The sequence below is a fragment of the Dipteris shenzhenensis genome, chromosome 10, assembly GCF_047967505.1.
Source record: "Dipteris shenzhenensis isolate YYH24624 ecotype China chromosome 10, Dip_SZ_1.0, whole genome shotgun sequence".
Classification (NCBI taxonomy): domain Eukaryota; kingdom Viridiplantae; phylum Streptophyta; class Polypodiopsida; order Gleicheniales; family Dipteridaceae; genus Dipteris; species Dipteris shenzhenensis.
This window is the reverse complement of record NC_141605.1, coordinates 55,761,283-55,777,703: the sequence shown is the minus strand read 5'-3', so window position 1 is coordinate 55,777,703 and position 16,421 is coordinate 55,761,283. Positions and strand designations below refer to the sequence as shown.

Here is a 16,421-nt window from a genome sequence, read left to right as displayed (position 1 = left end):
ATACAGAGACGAAACGTATCATCCTTTTTCTTCTTTAATATCACTGGCGAAGCAAAAGGTGAGAAACTTGGTTGAATCTGCCCCAACTTGAGGTATTCTTCCAGTTGTCTACGCACCTCCGCCTCTTCGGTAAAACTCATTCTATAGGGAGGTCTATTTACAGGTTCTGCCCCCGGGATCAGCTCAATCTTATGCTCAACTTTCCGCTCTGGAGGTAACCCATAAGGTAGTTCATCCCTAAAACATTCAGAGAACTCCTCTGTTATAAGATTAGCCAGCTTGACCATCTCACCACTTTGCGTAACATCAGTGCTAGCCGAAGAATCATCAACCGGCTCTACCGATGCTATGCAAAGGAATAAAAACTCTACTTGAGCTTTTCTGATTTCCATCACGGAAACCAACGGTCCCTGAGGTATATCTTTTTCACCTCGCAAGACATAAAGCACATCATTCATCTTGAATTGATATACGTGCTTTTTCCAATCAATGGCTGGATTCTTCCTAGAATGCCACGCCATACCCAGGGCTATATCTGCATGAGCAAGCTTGGTCATTTCAAAATCAAGCTTCTCAGCATAGTCCTGAATCCGAAGCTCCAACTGGGTAACCCTTTGGTCCCATACTTCAGTTGAACTTCCATCTGCCATTCTGACTGTATACGCATAGTCAGATGGGCTTGTTTTTAATTTCAGCCTCTTCACGAGCTTGGAGTTAATCACATTGTGAGTTGACGCCGAGTCAAACAACACAATGACATCATGACTGGCCACTTGCCCTTTCATTTTAATTAACTCCGTATCATTAAAGGCCGTATACCCCGTTGCTGCGGGCTTAGATAGGATGTTATCAGGTGCACTCGTCACTAACTTAGCAACAGATACACATAACAAACAAGGTACTAACCTCTGAGAAGGTCCCGCCAGTTGCATCTGCATATGTTCCGCATTGGGACTCTCCTGCATTTCCGCGTCTCATTCAGATATTATCATATTAGCCGTGCGACGGTCTTTATTCAGTGGACAATCCTTCCACTGATGTCGCTGAAGGCAGCCGAAGCACAGTCCTTCTTTTCTAGCTTTCTCTTTTTGTTCATGGGTCAACGAGGACTTTGACCAAGCCCGGGCTGCCATTGGAGTTATTTTCCTTTTCACCCCAACGGTGGTACTTGTTTTTACTGGTCCCTCAACCGGCTTCACCTACTTGGTTTGGCCACTTGGCTGCGAGACACTTGTCTTTGAAGTCCATTTCCTCTGAAATCCCCCTTTTTTCGGGTACTCATACTGAGTCCTTGCCTGCACAAATCCACCAGATCTGCCCCTAGCATCCTCATAGTTCAAGGCTACTGCAATAGATTCATCTAATGTAGTCACATATTTAGCCCGAACTTCCATTTTGATTTTGTCGTTTAGTCCATAGATATAGTCTTTTAACTGAACCGACATAGGGAGAGGGTCTGTTATTTTCATGACACATTCCCTGAATTTATCGGTGTACTCTGCCACCGACAGACTCCTCTGACGAAGATTTCTATAAGCATCCCAAGCTCGGGACTCTTCATCAGGTGGGAGAAAGTGTTTCTTAAATTCAGCTTTAAACCCTTCCCAGGTGGTAGGAGCAACTTGATCCTTCTGTTGCTTTATCTACCATCTATCCGCTGCCTCAATAAACAGGTGTGTGGCCTCACGGATTATCTTTAGATCAGATCTAATTTCACAAATGGCGAAGGCTTCTTCCCACTTGTGTAACCAAACCTCGATCACATCAGAGCTGCGCTCGGTCATCCGACCAGCGTACTTCTCTGGTCTATAATTAGCGATATTAGGCACTTTGACCCTTGCGCGCTCTAATGAATGTATACTGGGCTCTGGCTCTGCTGGAGCTTTGCCCTTATCAATTCTAGACGGTCTAGCCAACAAGGCTTGTACCATCTCCCTGATCTCGTTCTGACCAGCATTCACTATAAAAGATATATATACACTTCTTTTCTATTCTGCTTTCCTGTTTTTCTTCCTCTTGCGCCCTAAACTCCCAATTATAAAATACTCTGAACGTTCCTTTTACGGTGCAGAAATAACAGGACCATATATAAAAACTGTATCGAAAGAAGGTGCTCCCTGATTTCTCCTCAAAATTTCGATTGGTCCTCTTTGTCGTATTTATCTCTGGTTCGTTTTTTTTTATATATATCCCGAGTTCAATGATCGGGTTTTAACCCTCCTGGGCTAACCACAATCTTTTCCATCCACCGTTAAAGATACCAAAGCGCCTCTGATGCGCGTCGGTTCACCTGCAACCTTCTGGACCTGTAATGTCAATTAGGTACGAAAAACTGGCAGACAATGGCGATGACGACTCTTCCTGTTTTTCTTGTTACACCGTCAATCAACCAGGATCTCTGTAAGCTATAGATGACAGCGTTCTGATGGAGGGAGGCCTGCGTAAATAAACGTAAGTGCTCGTCAACCAGGTCCCGTCCCGTACAGTCTTCGTTACGTCAACTATTTTCTCCATGCAGTCGTCCGTCAAAATCCCCCGAGGTAGATTATCCGCTGACTAAAAGAGGTCCCGTACTTGTTGACGGACCACGTTCCTTCCCATGGCTTCGTATTTATCTGGTCAGCCACCAAGCACCGATGTCGAAGGACCGTATGAGATCTCCGTCAAGATAGTCTACGCCAAACGATACGTAGGCCAAACGATGTTGAGAATCAGCATCTCCAGGAGTGGCCAGCCCCCATGCAGCAAGGGGGGCCAGAGGGGGTAGGCTGGCCGACCAGCTGGTCGGGCCAGTTGGCCTAACCGACCAGGCTGGTCGGTCCAGCCAGACTGGCCGACTCCCCCCCTGGCCTGCCCTATAAAAGGGCCTCCTTCCCTTCAGTTCTTTCTGCACTTCTTCCAGCAGCTCCTCAAGGCTCCTTGCTCCAGGCTCCTCCTGCCTCCTCGTTGCAGGCCCCTCCAGCCTTCTTGCTCCAGGCTCCTCCTGCCTCCTCGTTGCAGGCCCCTCCAGCCTTCTTGCTCCAGGCTCCTCCTGCCTCCTCGTTGCAGGCCCCTCCAGCCTTCTTGCTCCAGGCTCCTCCTGCCTCCTTGTTGCAGGCCCCTCCAGCCTTCTTGCTCCAGGCTCCTCCTGCCTCCTCGCTGCAGGCTCATCCAGCCTCCGTGCTCCACGCTCCTTCAGCCTCCTCGTTCCTAGGCTCCAGCCTCCTCGCCTCAGGCTTCTGCCTCCTCGCTCCAGGCTCATCCAGGCTCCTCGTTCCAGGCTCCTCCAGCCTCCGTGCTCTCAGGCTCCAGCCTCCTTGTGGAATGTGACAGTGACTTTGCCGTTGTCGAATAAGACCGACATATTGTGCTTATCTATCTGACTGACAGACAAAAGGTTCTTGCAGAAATTCGAAAATCAGCTCCTCGTTTCCTGCAGTCGTGATGAATGGAATACTACCAACACCCTTCACAGGGCATGTTTGGTTATCCCCCACAATGACCTTGGAATCGGGATGCGTATCTTCCATGGATTTCAATCACTCTTGGTTGGACATGTACTTTGATGCTCCACTGTCCACGTACCTACCTTCCTTTCCTTCATTGTCTGAATAAGCGGAGCAATACTCAATGATGATGAAGAGAGCGTCGATCATGACGCTTGCCAATTCAGTCTTTGGCTCCTCCTTAGACTTGGACTCCTTTCGCTTGAGGTCCGCCTTCTTCTTGCGGCACTCCTTAGCAGAATGACCAAGCTTCTCACAGTAGAAGGACTTCATCTGCCTCTTTTTCTCTGCACTTGGAGTCCGTGAACTTACCCTTGCCAGGCTTGTCCCTTGCCACAAGAGCCTTCTCGTCCGATTGAGTAAATAGCTTTTCCCGAGCCTCTTCCTGCAATAGTAAAGGGCCAAGCTCCTCCAAGGTGAGAGGCTTGGTTCTCTGTCCTGCAGTGACCGTAGTCACGAAACTCAGTACTCCGTTCTAGAGCTGGAAACCTTGCTCTCATACCATGTTGGAAAGTAGAGGATAGAATCACTCACTCCTCACACTCCTGATCGCAGCTCAAACAACACTCAAAGAGAAGGGGAGAGAAAGATAGCAAAACTCAAATATATATTCATCCACAGATGTGGGCAGACAAAAGCTCCAAGGTGAGCATACAACCAGCCAAGAGATGCTGGGCCAAATCCTGAGTCTACTCCTCTCCCTGCGTGCTTGCCTGTGCAAGGCTGTTCTGTGCAGGTGATATGAAGGAGGAGTGGAGGCCTTTTTATAGGAGGCCTCAAACTGGCCAGGCTGCAGCCTACTGCACCGACCCCTGAAGGGTACAAAATGGCGGCCCCTATGTCGGTTTCTGGGCCAGCCTCCTAGCCTATGCTTCTACCATTGCAGATACTCATTTGTGGCATAAGAAGTTTGGGCACCTCAACTTTGGGGCTTTGGTGAAGTTACAAAAGGATGATATGGTTGTTGATCTTTCTAAAATGCATATGCCTTCAAAGCATGTCTGTGAAGCATGCTTGCTTGGAAGAATGCATCGCTTTGCATTTCCCAAGGATGGGAGAGTTGGTGCATCTCACAAGCTGCATTTCGGGTTGCAGCTCTTGGTGGATTTTACTATTTTGTCACCTTCATTGATGACTTTACCAGATATACTTGGGATTTTTCCTTGAAATCCAATTCTGAAGTTTTTGCATGTTTCAGATATTTCATTGCCTTGGTAGAGAATGAAAGCGGGCTGAAAATTGCCCACATCAATAGACACAGGGGGGGTGAATATATGTCAAAGGAATTTGCTGATTTTATGGCCTCACGTGGCATACATGATCAATGTAATGTGCCTTATACTCCTCAACAGAATCCCATGGCTGAGAGAAAGAATAGATCAGTCATGGAGATGGCCACGTGTATGTTGAAAGGCAAGCATTTTGCTAACAAATTGTGTTTCGATGTTGTTATGGTTGCAAACTATATCTTGAACAGATGTCCCACAAAGGCATTGAAAAACATCACACCTTATGAGGCTTGGACAGGTCATAAGCCCAGGATTTCTCACATGAGGACTTTTGGATGCTTGGCATATGCACATGTGCCTTCTCAGACATACACAAAGTTGGATGGTAAAGCTGTCAAATGCATTCTTATTGGGTATAGCTCAGAACACAAGGGCTACAAGCTCTACTAGCCCCACACGGGCAAGGTCTTTGTCAGTAGGGATGTTGCCTTTGATGAATCTTCATCTATGCCTTTGCTGGACTGTCAAAAACAGCCCATGGTTGATGCCCTAGATCTCTTTAACAACTTGATGCCTTTGTTTCTGTCACACTCTCATGATAATGTCATATCTGAGGTTACTCCACCTTCTTCCATTGGTCATTTTCAGCACATGTGCAGTCTAAAAATCAGCATGATTTACAGCCTGATATGCCTCACATTGATCGAGATATTGTGCATAGGGCTACTGACCAAGAGAGAGCTGAAATTCAGGAACCCAAAAGGCTTCCCATTGACTTCTTGAAACTCTAAAAGATAGCAAACAAGGTGCTCCTCTGCCAGCCCGTACTAGAGCAGCTGTCCAGAAAGAACATGCTACTTTGGTTGCTTTTGCATTGGTTGCTACAGCATGCAATGGAGAGCCATTATGCCATAAGGATGCCTCTCAAAATGAATGTTGGTTGCAGGCTATGCAAGCTGAATGGGATTCTATCGATCTAAATAACACGTGGGAGTTGTGTGACTTGCCTCCTGGCAAGAATGCCATTGGAACTAAGTGGGAATACAAGATTAAACACAAAGCTGATGGTTCAGTGGACTATGTTGCTAAGGGCTATGCATAGCAACAAGGCATTGACTTTGAGGAGACTTTTGCCCCCACTTCCAGAATCACTACTGTCAGCATTGTTATTGCCTTTGCTGCCCACTTTCATTGGGAGGTACATCAGCTTGATATTAGGACAGCTTTTCTTCATGGGCACTTTCATGAGGAAGTCTATGTTACCCAACCTCCTAGCTTTGAGGTTGAAGGTTCTGTAAGGAAGGTATGCCATTTAAAGAAAGCCCTCTATAAATTAAAGCAGGCACCCAGGGCTTGGTATTCCAGGATACAAGCTCATTTGCTTAGTCTTGGCTTTCAAAACAGCCCTACAGAGGCTACCCTTTGCATCTGTAACAATGGGACAGATTTGCTGATTTTGGTACTCTACATAGATGACATGCTTGTGACTGGGGGACATGCTGAGAGAATTGCAGCTTTTAAGCTTGACTTGCAGAAGACATTTGCTATGTCTAATCTTGGTCTTTTGCATTATTATATGGGCATTCAATTTGCTAGCAGTGAGGGGGGTATTCTGATGTCACAATCCAAGTATATTGGACAGCTTTTGCAACGTTTTCAGCTTGAAGATTGCAAGCCAGTATCCACACCATTAGAGCCTCGTTTTCACTTCTTATCTCAGGATGGCAGTGCTATAGGATGAACATGTGCAACCATGACATTAGTTATTTACATATTCTAAGACGTGTCCTAGATACTTCAGCCCATACCATGGAGGGGGGCTTGTAAGCCATTCTATGGGCTATCCATAGGTGCCACTCATTTCTTGGTATGTGCCTTGTATGTGCCTTGTAGGCCTAGTTATAGGCAGTTAGGACACTTGGTACAGTTAGTACACGTACCAATTAGGACTTAGTCCAACTAGGACACCTTGTCCTAGGGTTTAGTTATATTGGGTGTACTTTGTACTTGTTCATTCATTGCAGCAATACAATTCAGCAGCTCGTTCTTTCTTCCATTACCTCTTTTCTTGAGCTTCCATTGCTTACCCTAGCCTACAAACTACATGCAAGAGTTCCAAAAGATTGCACAACATGCTTCTCATGAAAAAGATGTGGAATGTGAACATGCACACAAATATACTAAAGATACACCCATTCAAGAACTCGTACAAGCAAGGCACTTACGCAACATTCCAAGGCTCTGGTCCAAGCACCCTCAAAAAGGTTGCAGGGTTCATTGTTCCTGCTCCAACCTGTGGTCAAGTACCAAAACAAAGTCTAACTTAAAAGAGAGCTATAAGATCAAATACATATACATCCACACTTACCAAAGTCTAAATAACACTTTTTGTCCCTTAAGACTTTTTGTCCCTTTTGAACATCTTGAAACTATTATATGCTAAATTTTATTCTAGCCCAAACCTACCTAAAACATAGCTATCAAGCATTATCCACAACTAGCCCATTCAATAAAGTGTTTTCCTTTGTTATGATATAGTAAAAGTATACTTCATTCAAGACACCTCATCCCCTGCTCAATCGTTACCAATTTATCTTTAAACAGTGACCTCTTTCTCATATAGTTGCTTAGTTCATCCACCTATCTCAATTTCAATGCATTTACTTTCTCCCCCTTTTGCTTGTTCAGTTCCCTTCAAGACCATGCATCCAAAGTAATGGTTGAGTCAACCTGTTGGAAATGAAGGATAGAATCTCTCTAACATCACAAACTATGCGGAATAGGAACAGCACCGTCTCACACACTCAATGATGCAGACCACACCTCACGCAGAAAATAGGGTGTAGACAGCATATAAGAGAGGGAATATGAAAGAGAACTCAAATGTTTTCCTCCACTAAATTGTGGGCAAAACCAAGCCCAAAGTGAGCACAAGATATCCAACTCCTGCTCCGTGCTGCCTGTCTGGCTTCAATGGCTGATGGGAAATGAGGGGGGCAAGGGGCGCTCTAATACCAAGATTCTATCCTTCATTTCCACATCGTATCAAAGCACAATTCTCAGCTCTTGATGCTCACACATCAAAGGAAGGAGTTCTTCTTCTCGAAAGCAACTCCTCGAATCAGGTTTGCAGAGTTCTATTTCATCTACCACACACTGTATTTGGCAACTCTTTACTCTATGAAATTTGCAGCAAACATGTCTCAGTCAAGAACTTCTTCTGCCTCTGTTCTTCCTACTTCCTCCTCTAGTCATATTCCCTCTTATACCATCCCTAACTTTGGAGAGTCCGGGAAGCTGTATGGGACAAATTACCCCATCTAGAAGGAAAATATCTGGAGTCATCTTGTGGCTTGGAAGTTGTGGAAGCTCACAACGGGAGCGGACACAAAGCCGGAGGATGTTGTAGACAACAAGGGCAAGATTCTTGTGCCGGTGGACAAAGATGAACTCGAAGCATGGGAGGATAGAGGTGCCCAAGCCCTGGCTTTAATCATAGGGACGACAACGGACTCTACAATTCCTCATATCCAGATGGCACATACACCAGTAAAGACGTGGGCCACTCCACACGACCTGTACGAGGCATATAATACATCTCGTATATTGACTCTACAACACCAACTCTTCAATATGAGCATGGATGAGCGAGAGTTGGTACAAGACCACTTAATGAAAGACAAAGTGGTAAGAGATCAACTCGCATCGGTTGGTCAGAAGGTGGGCTCCAGTCAGCTGACACTGCTAACACTTGGGATGTTACCGTGCAACTTCAAGGGATTCGTCACCACTATGACAGCAGGCGAAAGGATCAACTCCCTGACATTCAAAGAGCTTGGGTCCTTGTTACTGCAGGAGGAAGCCTAGGAGAAGTTGTACAACAAGGACGACGATGAAGCACTTCTGGCAAAGGACAAGCCCGGTAAGGGCAAGCCCACGGACTCCAAAGGCAAGGCCGTTGACTCAAAGAAGAAAAATAAGGTAAAATGTTTCTATTGTGAAAAACTCGATCATTATGCAAAGGATTGCCAGAAGAAGAAGGCAGATCAAAAGAAAAAGGAGTCCAAGAGCAAGTAGGAGCCTCAGACAGACACAGCCAATGTCACTACAGGAGAGCTTTTCTTGTGCATAGAGCATTGCTTCGCTCATGTAGCGAGCAATAACAAGGAGGCTTGGTACGCAGACAGCGGCGCCTCAAAACACGTCAAACAGGAAGGAGTGGTTCAAGTACCATGGACGAGGCCCATCCTGATTCGAAGATGACCGTCAGGGATAGCTGAACATGCCCTGTCAAGGGGATAGGCAATATTCCATACGACAGCAGGAGAAGAAATGGTAATATTGGTGTGTTGTTTGTTCCAAATCTTTGCAAGAAGCTGCTCTCTGTGAGTCAGATGGATAAGCACATGATGTCAGTACTCTTCGAAAATGGAGAAGTCACCGTCACTTTCAAAGAAGACGGAAATGTGGTGGCCCAAGGTGTCAAGGAGGATGGCTTATACCGGTTACATGCCTTAGTTGTTCATGGGGACGACCACGCACTCTTGTTAGCATTTAACCCTGGTATGTGCTTTGTTAGCACTTAGCCCTATGTAGTGCATCAGTTAACCCTTAGGTTGACTTCTTTGGTCAACCCCTATGGTTGACTTTGGGTTTATATTAGCCACCTCTTGTACTTTCACACTATCCACTTGCAAGTACTCCTCGTTTCCTCAGCTTGTTGTTTGCTCCCTTGCATTCCATCTCCATTCCATTGCTCCCTGTACCCACAGTGGTACCAGAGCAAGTTCTCTTGCTCATTCTTGCCTTCTCCCATGCTCACCTTCAGTTCAGCCAGCCAACAGTGCAGCTCGTTTTTGCATTTCAACAGCTCATTTTTGTTGATTAAAACTCATTTTGAACGTGTCTTGCATTCCAGCCTGCTCCAAACCTTCAGCCAGCACCTACACAGACTTTCTTTGGTGTTGAAACAACTTTGCAGCAGCCTTGACTGCAGGAAACTGTTTTAGGCACAAAAAAAAAGTCCAAGAACTATTTTTTGACGATTTCATGTCCAATTTTGACTTTTTTTGCAGTTTTGAACTGTTTCTGCGCAAAAGCGACACCATTCTGCTTATGTCCATACAAGTCCATAGGGATGTCCGTACACATCCGTACAATTGTATGAAATCGGTGTTTTTGACTGTGCACAGTCCGTACAGCCTCTAGATATCTATCCCGTACAATTTTTGCAGATTTTGCAATAACATTTGCTCCTCTTGGTCACATTTTGGGGCTTTTGCAGTATTTGCCCTCTTTTGACTCCAAAATTGGGAATTTTAGATCTATTGCTAGCAAATTGCGGGATGTTTTCAGATTAGCAAGTTATTTTGTCACATTTGCACTCATTGCAATGACATTTGGCTGCTTTGATATAATATAGGGTTTTCTGTAGTGACTTTTACTTGATACAGCCAAATTTGGGTTTGATTTGCATTTGCCCTTTAATTTGGGTACTTTGCCTTTAGCATTTGGGCCTTTTGCCTCCCGAGCACTCCACTTGGCTCTTGCACCTTGGAAGTTGCTTTGCAGGGACATTTAGCCACAGTTTGTGTGCACATTGTACTCAAATTTTCCTTGGATAGATTTGCACGTATTTGCCCTTTGATTTGGGTTGGTCACTTTTGCAAAACAGCCTTTTGCAGGCCAGTGTATTTTGGACAGATTCTTGCAACAGATTTTTGGGACAGATTGTGCATGTTGCTCAATGTATGAGCAGCCACTTTTGGCATTCACATTTGCAGAGATTGCTGTCAATTCTTACCTAACATTTGTAGCTAGCAATCAGATACTTTGAGCAACCAACTCTGTGAGGAGATAGCCTTGAGGCTTTGACATTTGCAAGTCATTTTCTTTTGGGGATTCTCTTTTACAATGGCCCACCATCAATCTCTTGGAATGCTTGCCCATGAAGACAAGCTTGATGGTACCAACTACCCCATGTGGTCATACTTGGTGCACCACTTGTTGGTATCCCAGAACTTTTGGGGTATTGTAAATGGATCAAAGACTAGACCTGTCTCTGCACCACAGGCAGCCACTTATACCACTTTTGGTTGCACTATGCATTGGTGAATTATGCCCCACGCAGGTAAAAAATCTAAAAATTCACAGTACATATACTCACCCAGTGTGGAGACTCGACTTTGTTCCCACTTTCATTCTCAGCCATGGCAAGAAAGCGCTTGAAACAAGAGAAGACATTTGACTTGGCCTTCGAGATGCAACTTCCTGGATGCACCAACGGTCCCATCTTTGGGAAATGAGAACTGATGCATTTTGTCCCTTACAGCATGCAAAATTCCAAAATTACAAAAGTTTGGTGAAAATCATTCAAATGATATGGTGGTAGACCTCCCCCCCATGCATGCACCGCTGTCAAAATATCAATCTGACTTAGAGTCTGAAATAGATAAGGCTGAAGCATACTTCTCCGGATGGTATTCACATGTCACAACAAATTCCCACTCATCATGAGCCATGTTTGCTGCCGCATGAGAATGTTCAGAGGCAGTAGGAGCATTTGTGACAGCAAGATCTTTTTGTGGTTTTTTCTGTTCTGAAGCAATGCGCTTGCGACATTTTGAGATGTCACGAAGGGCTTCTTTGATTATAGCACTTTGATTTTTTTCCCCCATCAGGGGGCAGAAGTAGACGAAGTGCCAAAAGGTTTGGGCTTGCTGAAATTCTTGGCCCCTTTACCTTTGCCTTGGTGATCTATAGAAAAAGCTTGACCTGCATGAATGGAGGCAGCCTGATTGGAGCGGCTCTGCTCCTCTTGCAGCAGCAGGACAACAAGCTGATTGAAGCTATAGTGGTTGTAGCCTCAGTGTCATAGCGAATCCTTGGTATAAGTCGGGGAGCCCATCAAGTGTTGTAAACTTGTGAATCTGGTACAATCTCATCAACATCGATGAGATGCTCTCTAAAATCCCTAATCTTGGTGAGATAGGCTGTCCCCCCTCGTTCGTCTTAACCCGGGCCTCATTGCAAATCTTATAAAGACTGCCCAAAGTATCCCATGCATCCTTGGATGTCTTGCAAGACTGAATGTGAGGTATAACCTCCCTCTTGCTACTCATAGCAATCACTACATGTGCCTGTGCATCTCTTTGATCCCCACAAATCTGTTCGGGTGTTGGAGAGTCTGCGGCAGCAGCAGGCGTTGGGGGAGTAGTCAACAAAATGGCCTTGCCGAGCATAAAAATCAGACAAAAAGGAAACGGGCAGATGCATGCTTAAGAGCAAGCCTTTGCCAAACAAATTCTGGTTGGATGGCATTATGTGTTCCAACTATGTACTCAGCAAAGTACCCACACGTGCATTGAAGACAATTACTCCCTATGAAGCATGGACCGCCTGGAAGCCTGTGATTTCCCACATGCAGGTGTTTGGGTCATTGGCATATACACATCTTCCATCTCAGATCAGGCATAAGCTAGAGGATAAGTGTCATGTGCATGCTGTGCATAAGGTTGGATAGCACGTGAACGTGGGTTATATGATAGAATAGGGCTGGATGGCTATTCTTAGCCGAGATTGCTATATATAGAGATTGCTTCATATATAGTGCTTGCTTTATATGGGGAGCTATTCATAGCATCATGCTATCTATAGTGGGTTTCCTTCTATATAGAGGGAGGGCCAGTGCTATTGTGGCAATTCAGTTGAGCGCTCCTCAACTGATGGATGTGGCTTGGACCCAGGCCGGGACTCTGGCCATCTACATCGAAGGGGGACTCAGGCGGTATGGGACGCCTCAGTTAGATACGAGCCTATGGATGAGTCGAGTTGTAGCCCACGTGCTCAAGGGTGGTCACAAGGATCGAGGCGCCTGATTAAGGATGAGTTTCCAGGTCAATGATAGGGTTAGATGATGCGGGTCATGTCATTTGGTATCAGAGCCGCCCTTTCACAACAGGTAGAGAGGTAAGTAAGCGCAAGTGATTTTCAAGTATGATGCATAGGATTTTCATATTCTCCTTGATGTTCTGAAGATCCTATGGGATTGGCAGTTATGCGCAGATAACTAGTGAAATCGTTGGATTTCTTTGGCTGGTTGAGATTCCCCTGTGGCTCATCTTTCAAAGAAGGAATATGACGCTTGATTATTGTATGACGAATCTCGCACGAGGGCTTACTGCCTTGCCTTTTCCTAGCCTTCCTCCAGCACGTTTTGACCCGACCTGGTCAGCCCTTTGAACCGACCCTGGGTGCTTGGATAGCCCTAAATGCCCTTAATCCTTGCCGCAAGTTGATGACTATGCAGCCAGGTGTCACTGCCACCTGTGCCTTGCACTGGGGCACGTGACACCCAGGCACACCTGACCAGTCGACATGCATCTCTAGTGAGGTTGGAGCGACATAGTTTCCACGCGCACTTACATGTGAACACAAAACCCCTCCCTTTTAACTCTAGAGACCAAAAGCGCTATATTGAGCATCAAGAGGTTAGAGGTCATCATACCTCATGAATGATTCAAGGGAAGACATGCACTCCACGCAATATCGTACTAGCAGAATTAGCCTTCTCGACAATAGACCTTAGAGAGGCGAGTGGGTTGAATTTGTGAGGCTACAAGTCACTCTCTTACACATGATTGAAGGGAAGAGGTGCACTCCGTACTTGCAAAGGAACCTCACAATAGTAACACTAAAACCTTTCCTTGACCAAGAGTTCACAATCCAAGTCTCCAAATACACTATAAGCGGATGGGGACCATGCAAAAAGTCTATGAGAGCATAAGACTTAATAGTGCTTAATTGCTGTGCAGATTGGGCTTTTCATCAGCATTTTGGGCTTCATATGACTCCCAACTATTGGTATAGACTTCAACTCTAAGCACATAAGCTTGAAAATGCAGCAATTTAAGGCCTAAGACCTAATCAACTGTTGAAATTAAGGAGTGTCTCCTTAATGTACATAGTCATGATTTAACCTAAAGTGGTTCCTGTCTGCTTCTATTTGTCTCTCGTCTCTAGCTTCCTACATCAAGCATGACTCCCATTCATGAATGAACTCATTGCCATTTTGGCTGACTTGGGATCTCCTTTCACCTACACTTACCACATAGTATCTCCACACACTGCACAGTAAATAGGCCAGCCACCATATGCCACATGGCCAGTCCTCCAAGCTGAAGCAATTCTCCATGTGTTCTCTCAAGCTGTTGTGTCTGCTGACAAATGACTGTAAACATAAATGACTACATGGTTGACCACTGATAGTCCCTTGGTCCAGAAATTGAACCGGCTTAGACTTTCCTATGCAGGAGATTCTTGATCTCTCACTGGGCAGGAGATTCTTGATCTCTCACTGGATAGTTTCTCGTGACTATCTATAGAGTCAAATTGATGTATGGGTGTGTGCCTAAGGGCTAGGAGTACGTGAGAGTAGGTGTGCTAGAGTGGGTAAGGATTCTAGTAGGTGTGATTCGAGTGAATCAAGGAGTGTGGTGAGTGAGTGAGAGATTTGAGGAGTTTGGTGGTTTGTAATTTCTTGCCTATATAAGAGGCTTATATCATGAATAAAGATCTAATTGCTTTGCCTCCATTTTGCTCCCATACTTCCCAACATGTGGTATGAGAGCCCTTCCATTCCACCTTCAGCTCTCCTCTTCTCCACCCTAGCCTCACCGATGAAGAGGAGCTCACTCACCAACATGGAGCTGCCCTGAGTTGAAAGATTTACTGCCCCGACATAGTGTTTGCTACGTGAGAACTTCCGCCCATCTTCCTCAGTGTTTTCAGAACCATGCTTTGCTGCACATTTCCGGCCATTCTTCTCAGCATTCTTGCCCGCAATGCCTCAGTCACTTAGCTGCCATTTGCTGCATCTACCTACGTGAAACTGAGCACTCAGCAACTGTCCCGCAATCATGCTAACTTGCCATTGCTTCTATCTCGTGTACTCTCTCTCTCTCTAAACCATGGATTTCTGCCTCCATCCTCCTTGAACTCTCCGTTACTCTCTCTCTCACACCCTGGTACCTTATCCTTGGTACCTTATCCTTGTCGCATTTTTTAGTCTGGCTGAGATCACAAGAAGACTTCCGTGTTGCAGAAGGCCTACCCGCAAATGGAAGTTGGTCTTCCTCCTTTGGTTGCCCATTCCCATGAGCTCCTCATATATTGTGGCTAGAGGAAGAGGTTCTCATATCGTTATCAGCAGCCACTCATATTCTCGCTCTATCATTTCCGCCGCCCAACAGCTTGCCTATCTGCCCGACTGCTGCCCTTTACCTGCTGTAAACCCATGTGACAGTTCCGCCTCTCATCTCTGTCAATTTCCAACCTGAAGCAAATCAGCGCGCTTTCTTCTGGAGGACTTTGCCTGGTTTCTAGACCCTCCAGATTGCTGACACCTGGCACACAATAACCTCCAGTGAAGCACAGTTTCCTCTGCATAGGAACACAGCTGTCACATCAGCAGCCACGTGGCACACAGATCTCTACAAGCACAGTTATTCTACTGCATGTGAACACAGATATTTCCTGCTAAGCACAGTGCCTCTTAAGCACAGGTTCTACATAGAAACAGAACTGTCACATCATCAAACTTTCCAAGCCTCGAAACTCTTTATCTATTAAGAATTTGACCGAGGTACAGACAAGAGTCTACATCGACATGGGCACGATTGACATCATCATCCACATGGACGTCATCGAATATTTCATTTTACATATATGGAACCGACACCATGGTGGCATGGAAATGAAGACGCAAAAGGACTTCCATCAAGGAGGGAGTTTTCCCCATCTATTCAAATTACGAATATTTTGTGTGTGTCAATAATGGTACTCTTCCATGGATAGTCCTCCTAAAATGATTGTATTGGGTTTTGAGTGTTTTTAAGATGTCTAGGTCCTAGGTCTATACCCTTAGTCAATTTACCAAGAAAACTCCAAGATACATAAGAAACCAAGAGTCCTAGGAGTGAGTATTGGTTGAGGCCATGACTTGGAGCATCCCAGATACTACTACCGAGAGAGGAGTGAGATATTGGTAGGGGCCATCATGGAGCATCCCATGTACTATTGCCGAGGGATGAGGTCATCAATTTGTGGCGGGGTATGTAGAGTCAAATTGATGTATGGGTGTGTGCCTAAGGGCTACAAGTGTGTGAGAGTAGGTGTGCTAGAGTGGGTAAGGATTCTAGTAGGTGTGATTTGAGTGAATCAAGGAGTGTGTGGTGAGTTATTGAGACAATGTAGGGATTGATTGAGAGATTTGAGGACTTTGGTGGTTTGTAATTTCTTGCCTATATAAGAGGCTCATATCATGAATAAAGATCTACTTGCTTTGCCACCATTTTGTTCCCATACTTCCCAACACTATCTTATTCAAAGGACATGCACCAAAATATTTGAAACTTCCCTTCCTGGGAAGAAAGGCCACCAAAAAAACTACTCTATGGGGTACTACGAAGTACTAAAGCAGGAAAAGGACACAAATGATGGGAAGCATGCACATTGCAACTTGACAAACAAAGATGCATGTGACATGATCTAATAGGCACATGTCTGTTTAAATATGGTTGTATTCCAATCATGAACTTCCCAAATTACAACACATGCTTCAAGCAGAGAGACATGATTGAATTGTAGGAGCAGAACGCATATTTACTCTAGATTTGTTGACTGGAGTCAAATAAATTAGACTGCCAGC

General features: G+C 45.2%; 1 protein-coding gene across 3 annotated transcripts in view; it reads right to left on the bottom strand.

Annotated features, from left to right (window-relative positions):
- The window catches only part of EDD1 (glycine-tRNA ligase), a 226,263-nt gene that overhangs the window by 208,478 nt on the left and 1,364 nt on the right, over positions 1 to 16,421 (bottom strand). For all 3 annotated transcript variants that reach the window (XR_015541639.1, XM_087379990.1, XM_087379989.1), the window contains exon 3: positions 6,940 to 7,007. Coding sequence is in view for 2 of the 3 variants with exons in the window: in XM_087379990.1 (XP_087236116.1) it covers positions 6,940 to 7,007 (68 nt within the window). In the remaining variant the exon portion in view is untranslated. The remainder of the gene's footprint in view (positions 1 to 6,939; positions 7,008 to 16,421) is intronic.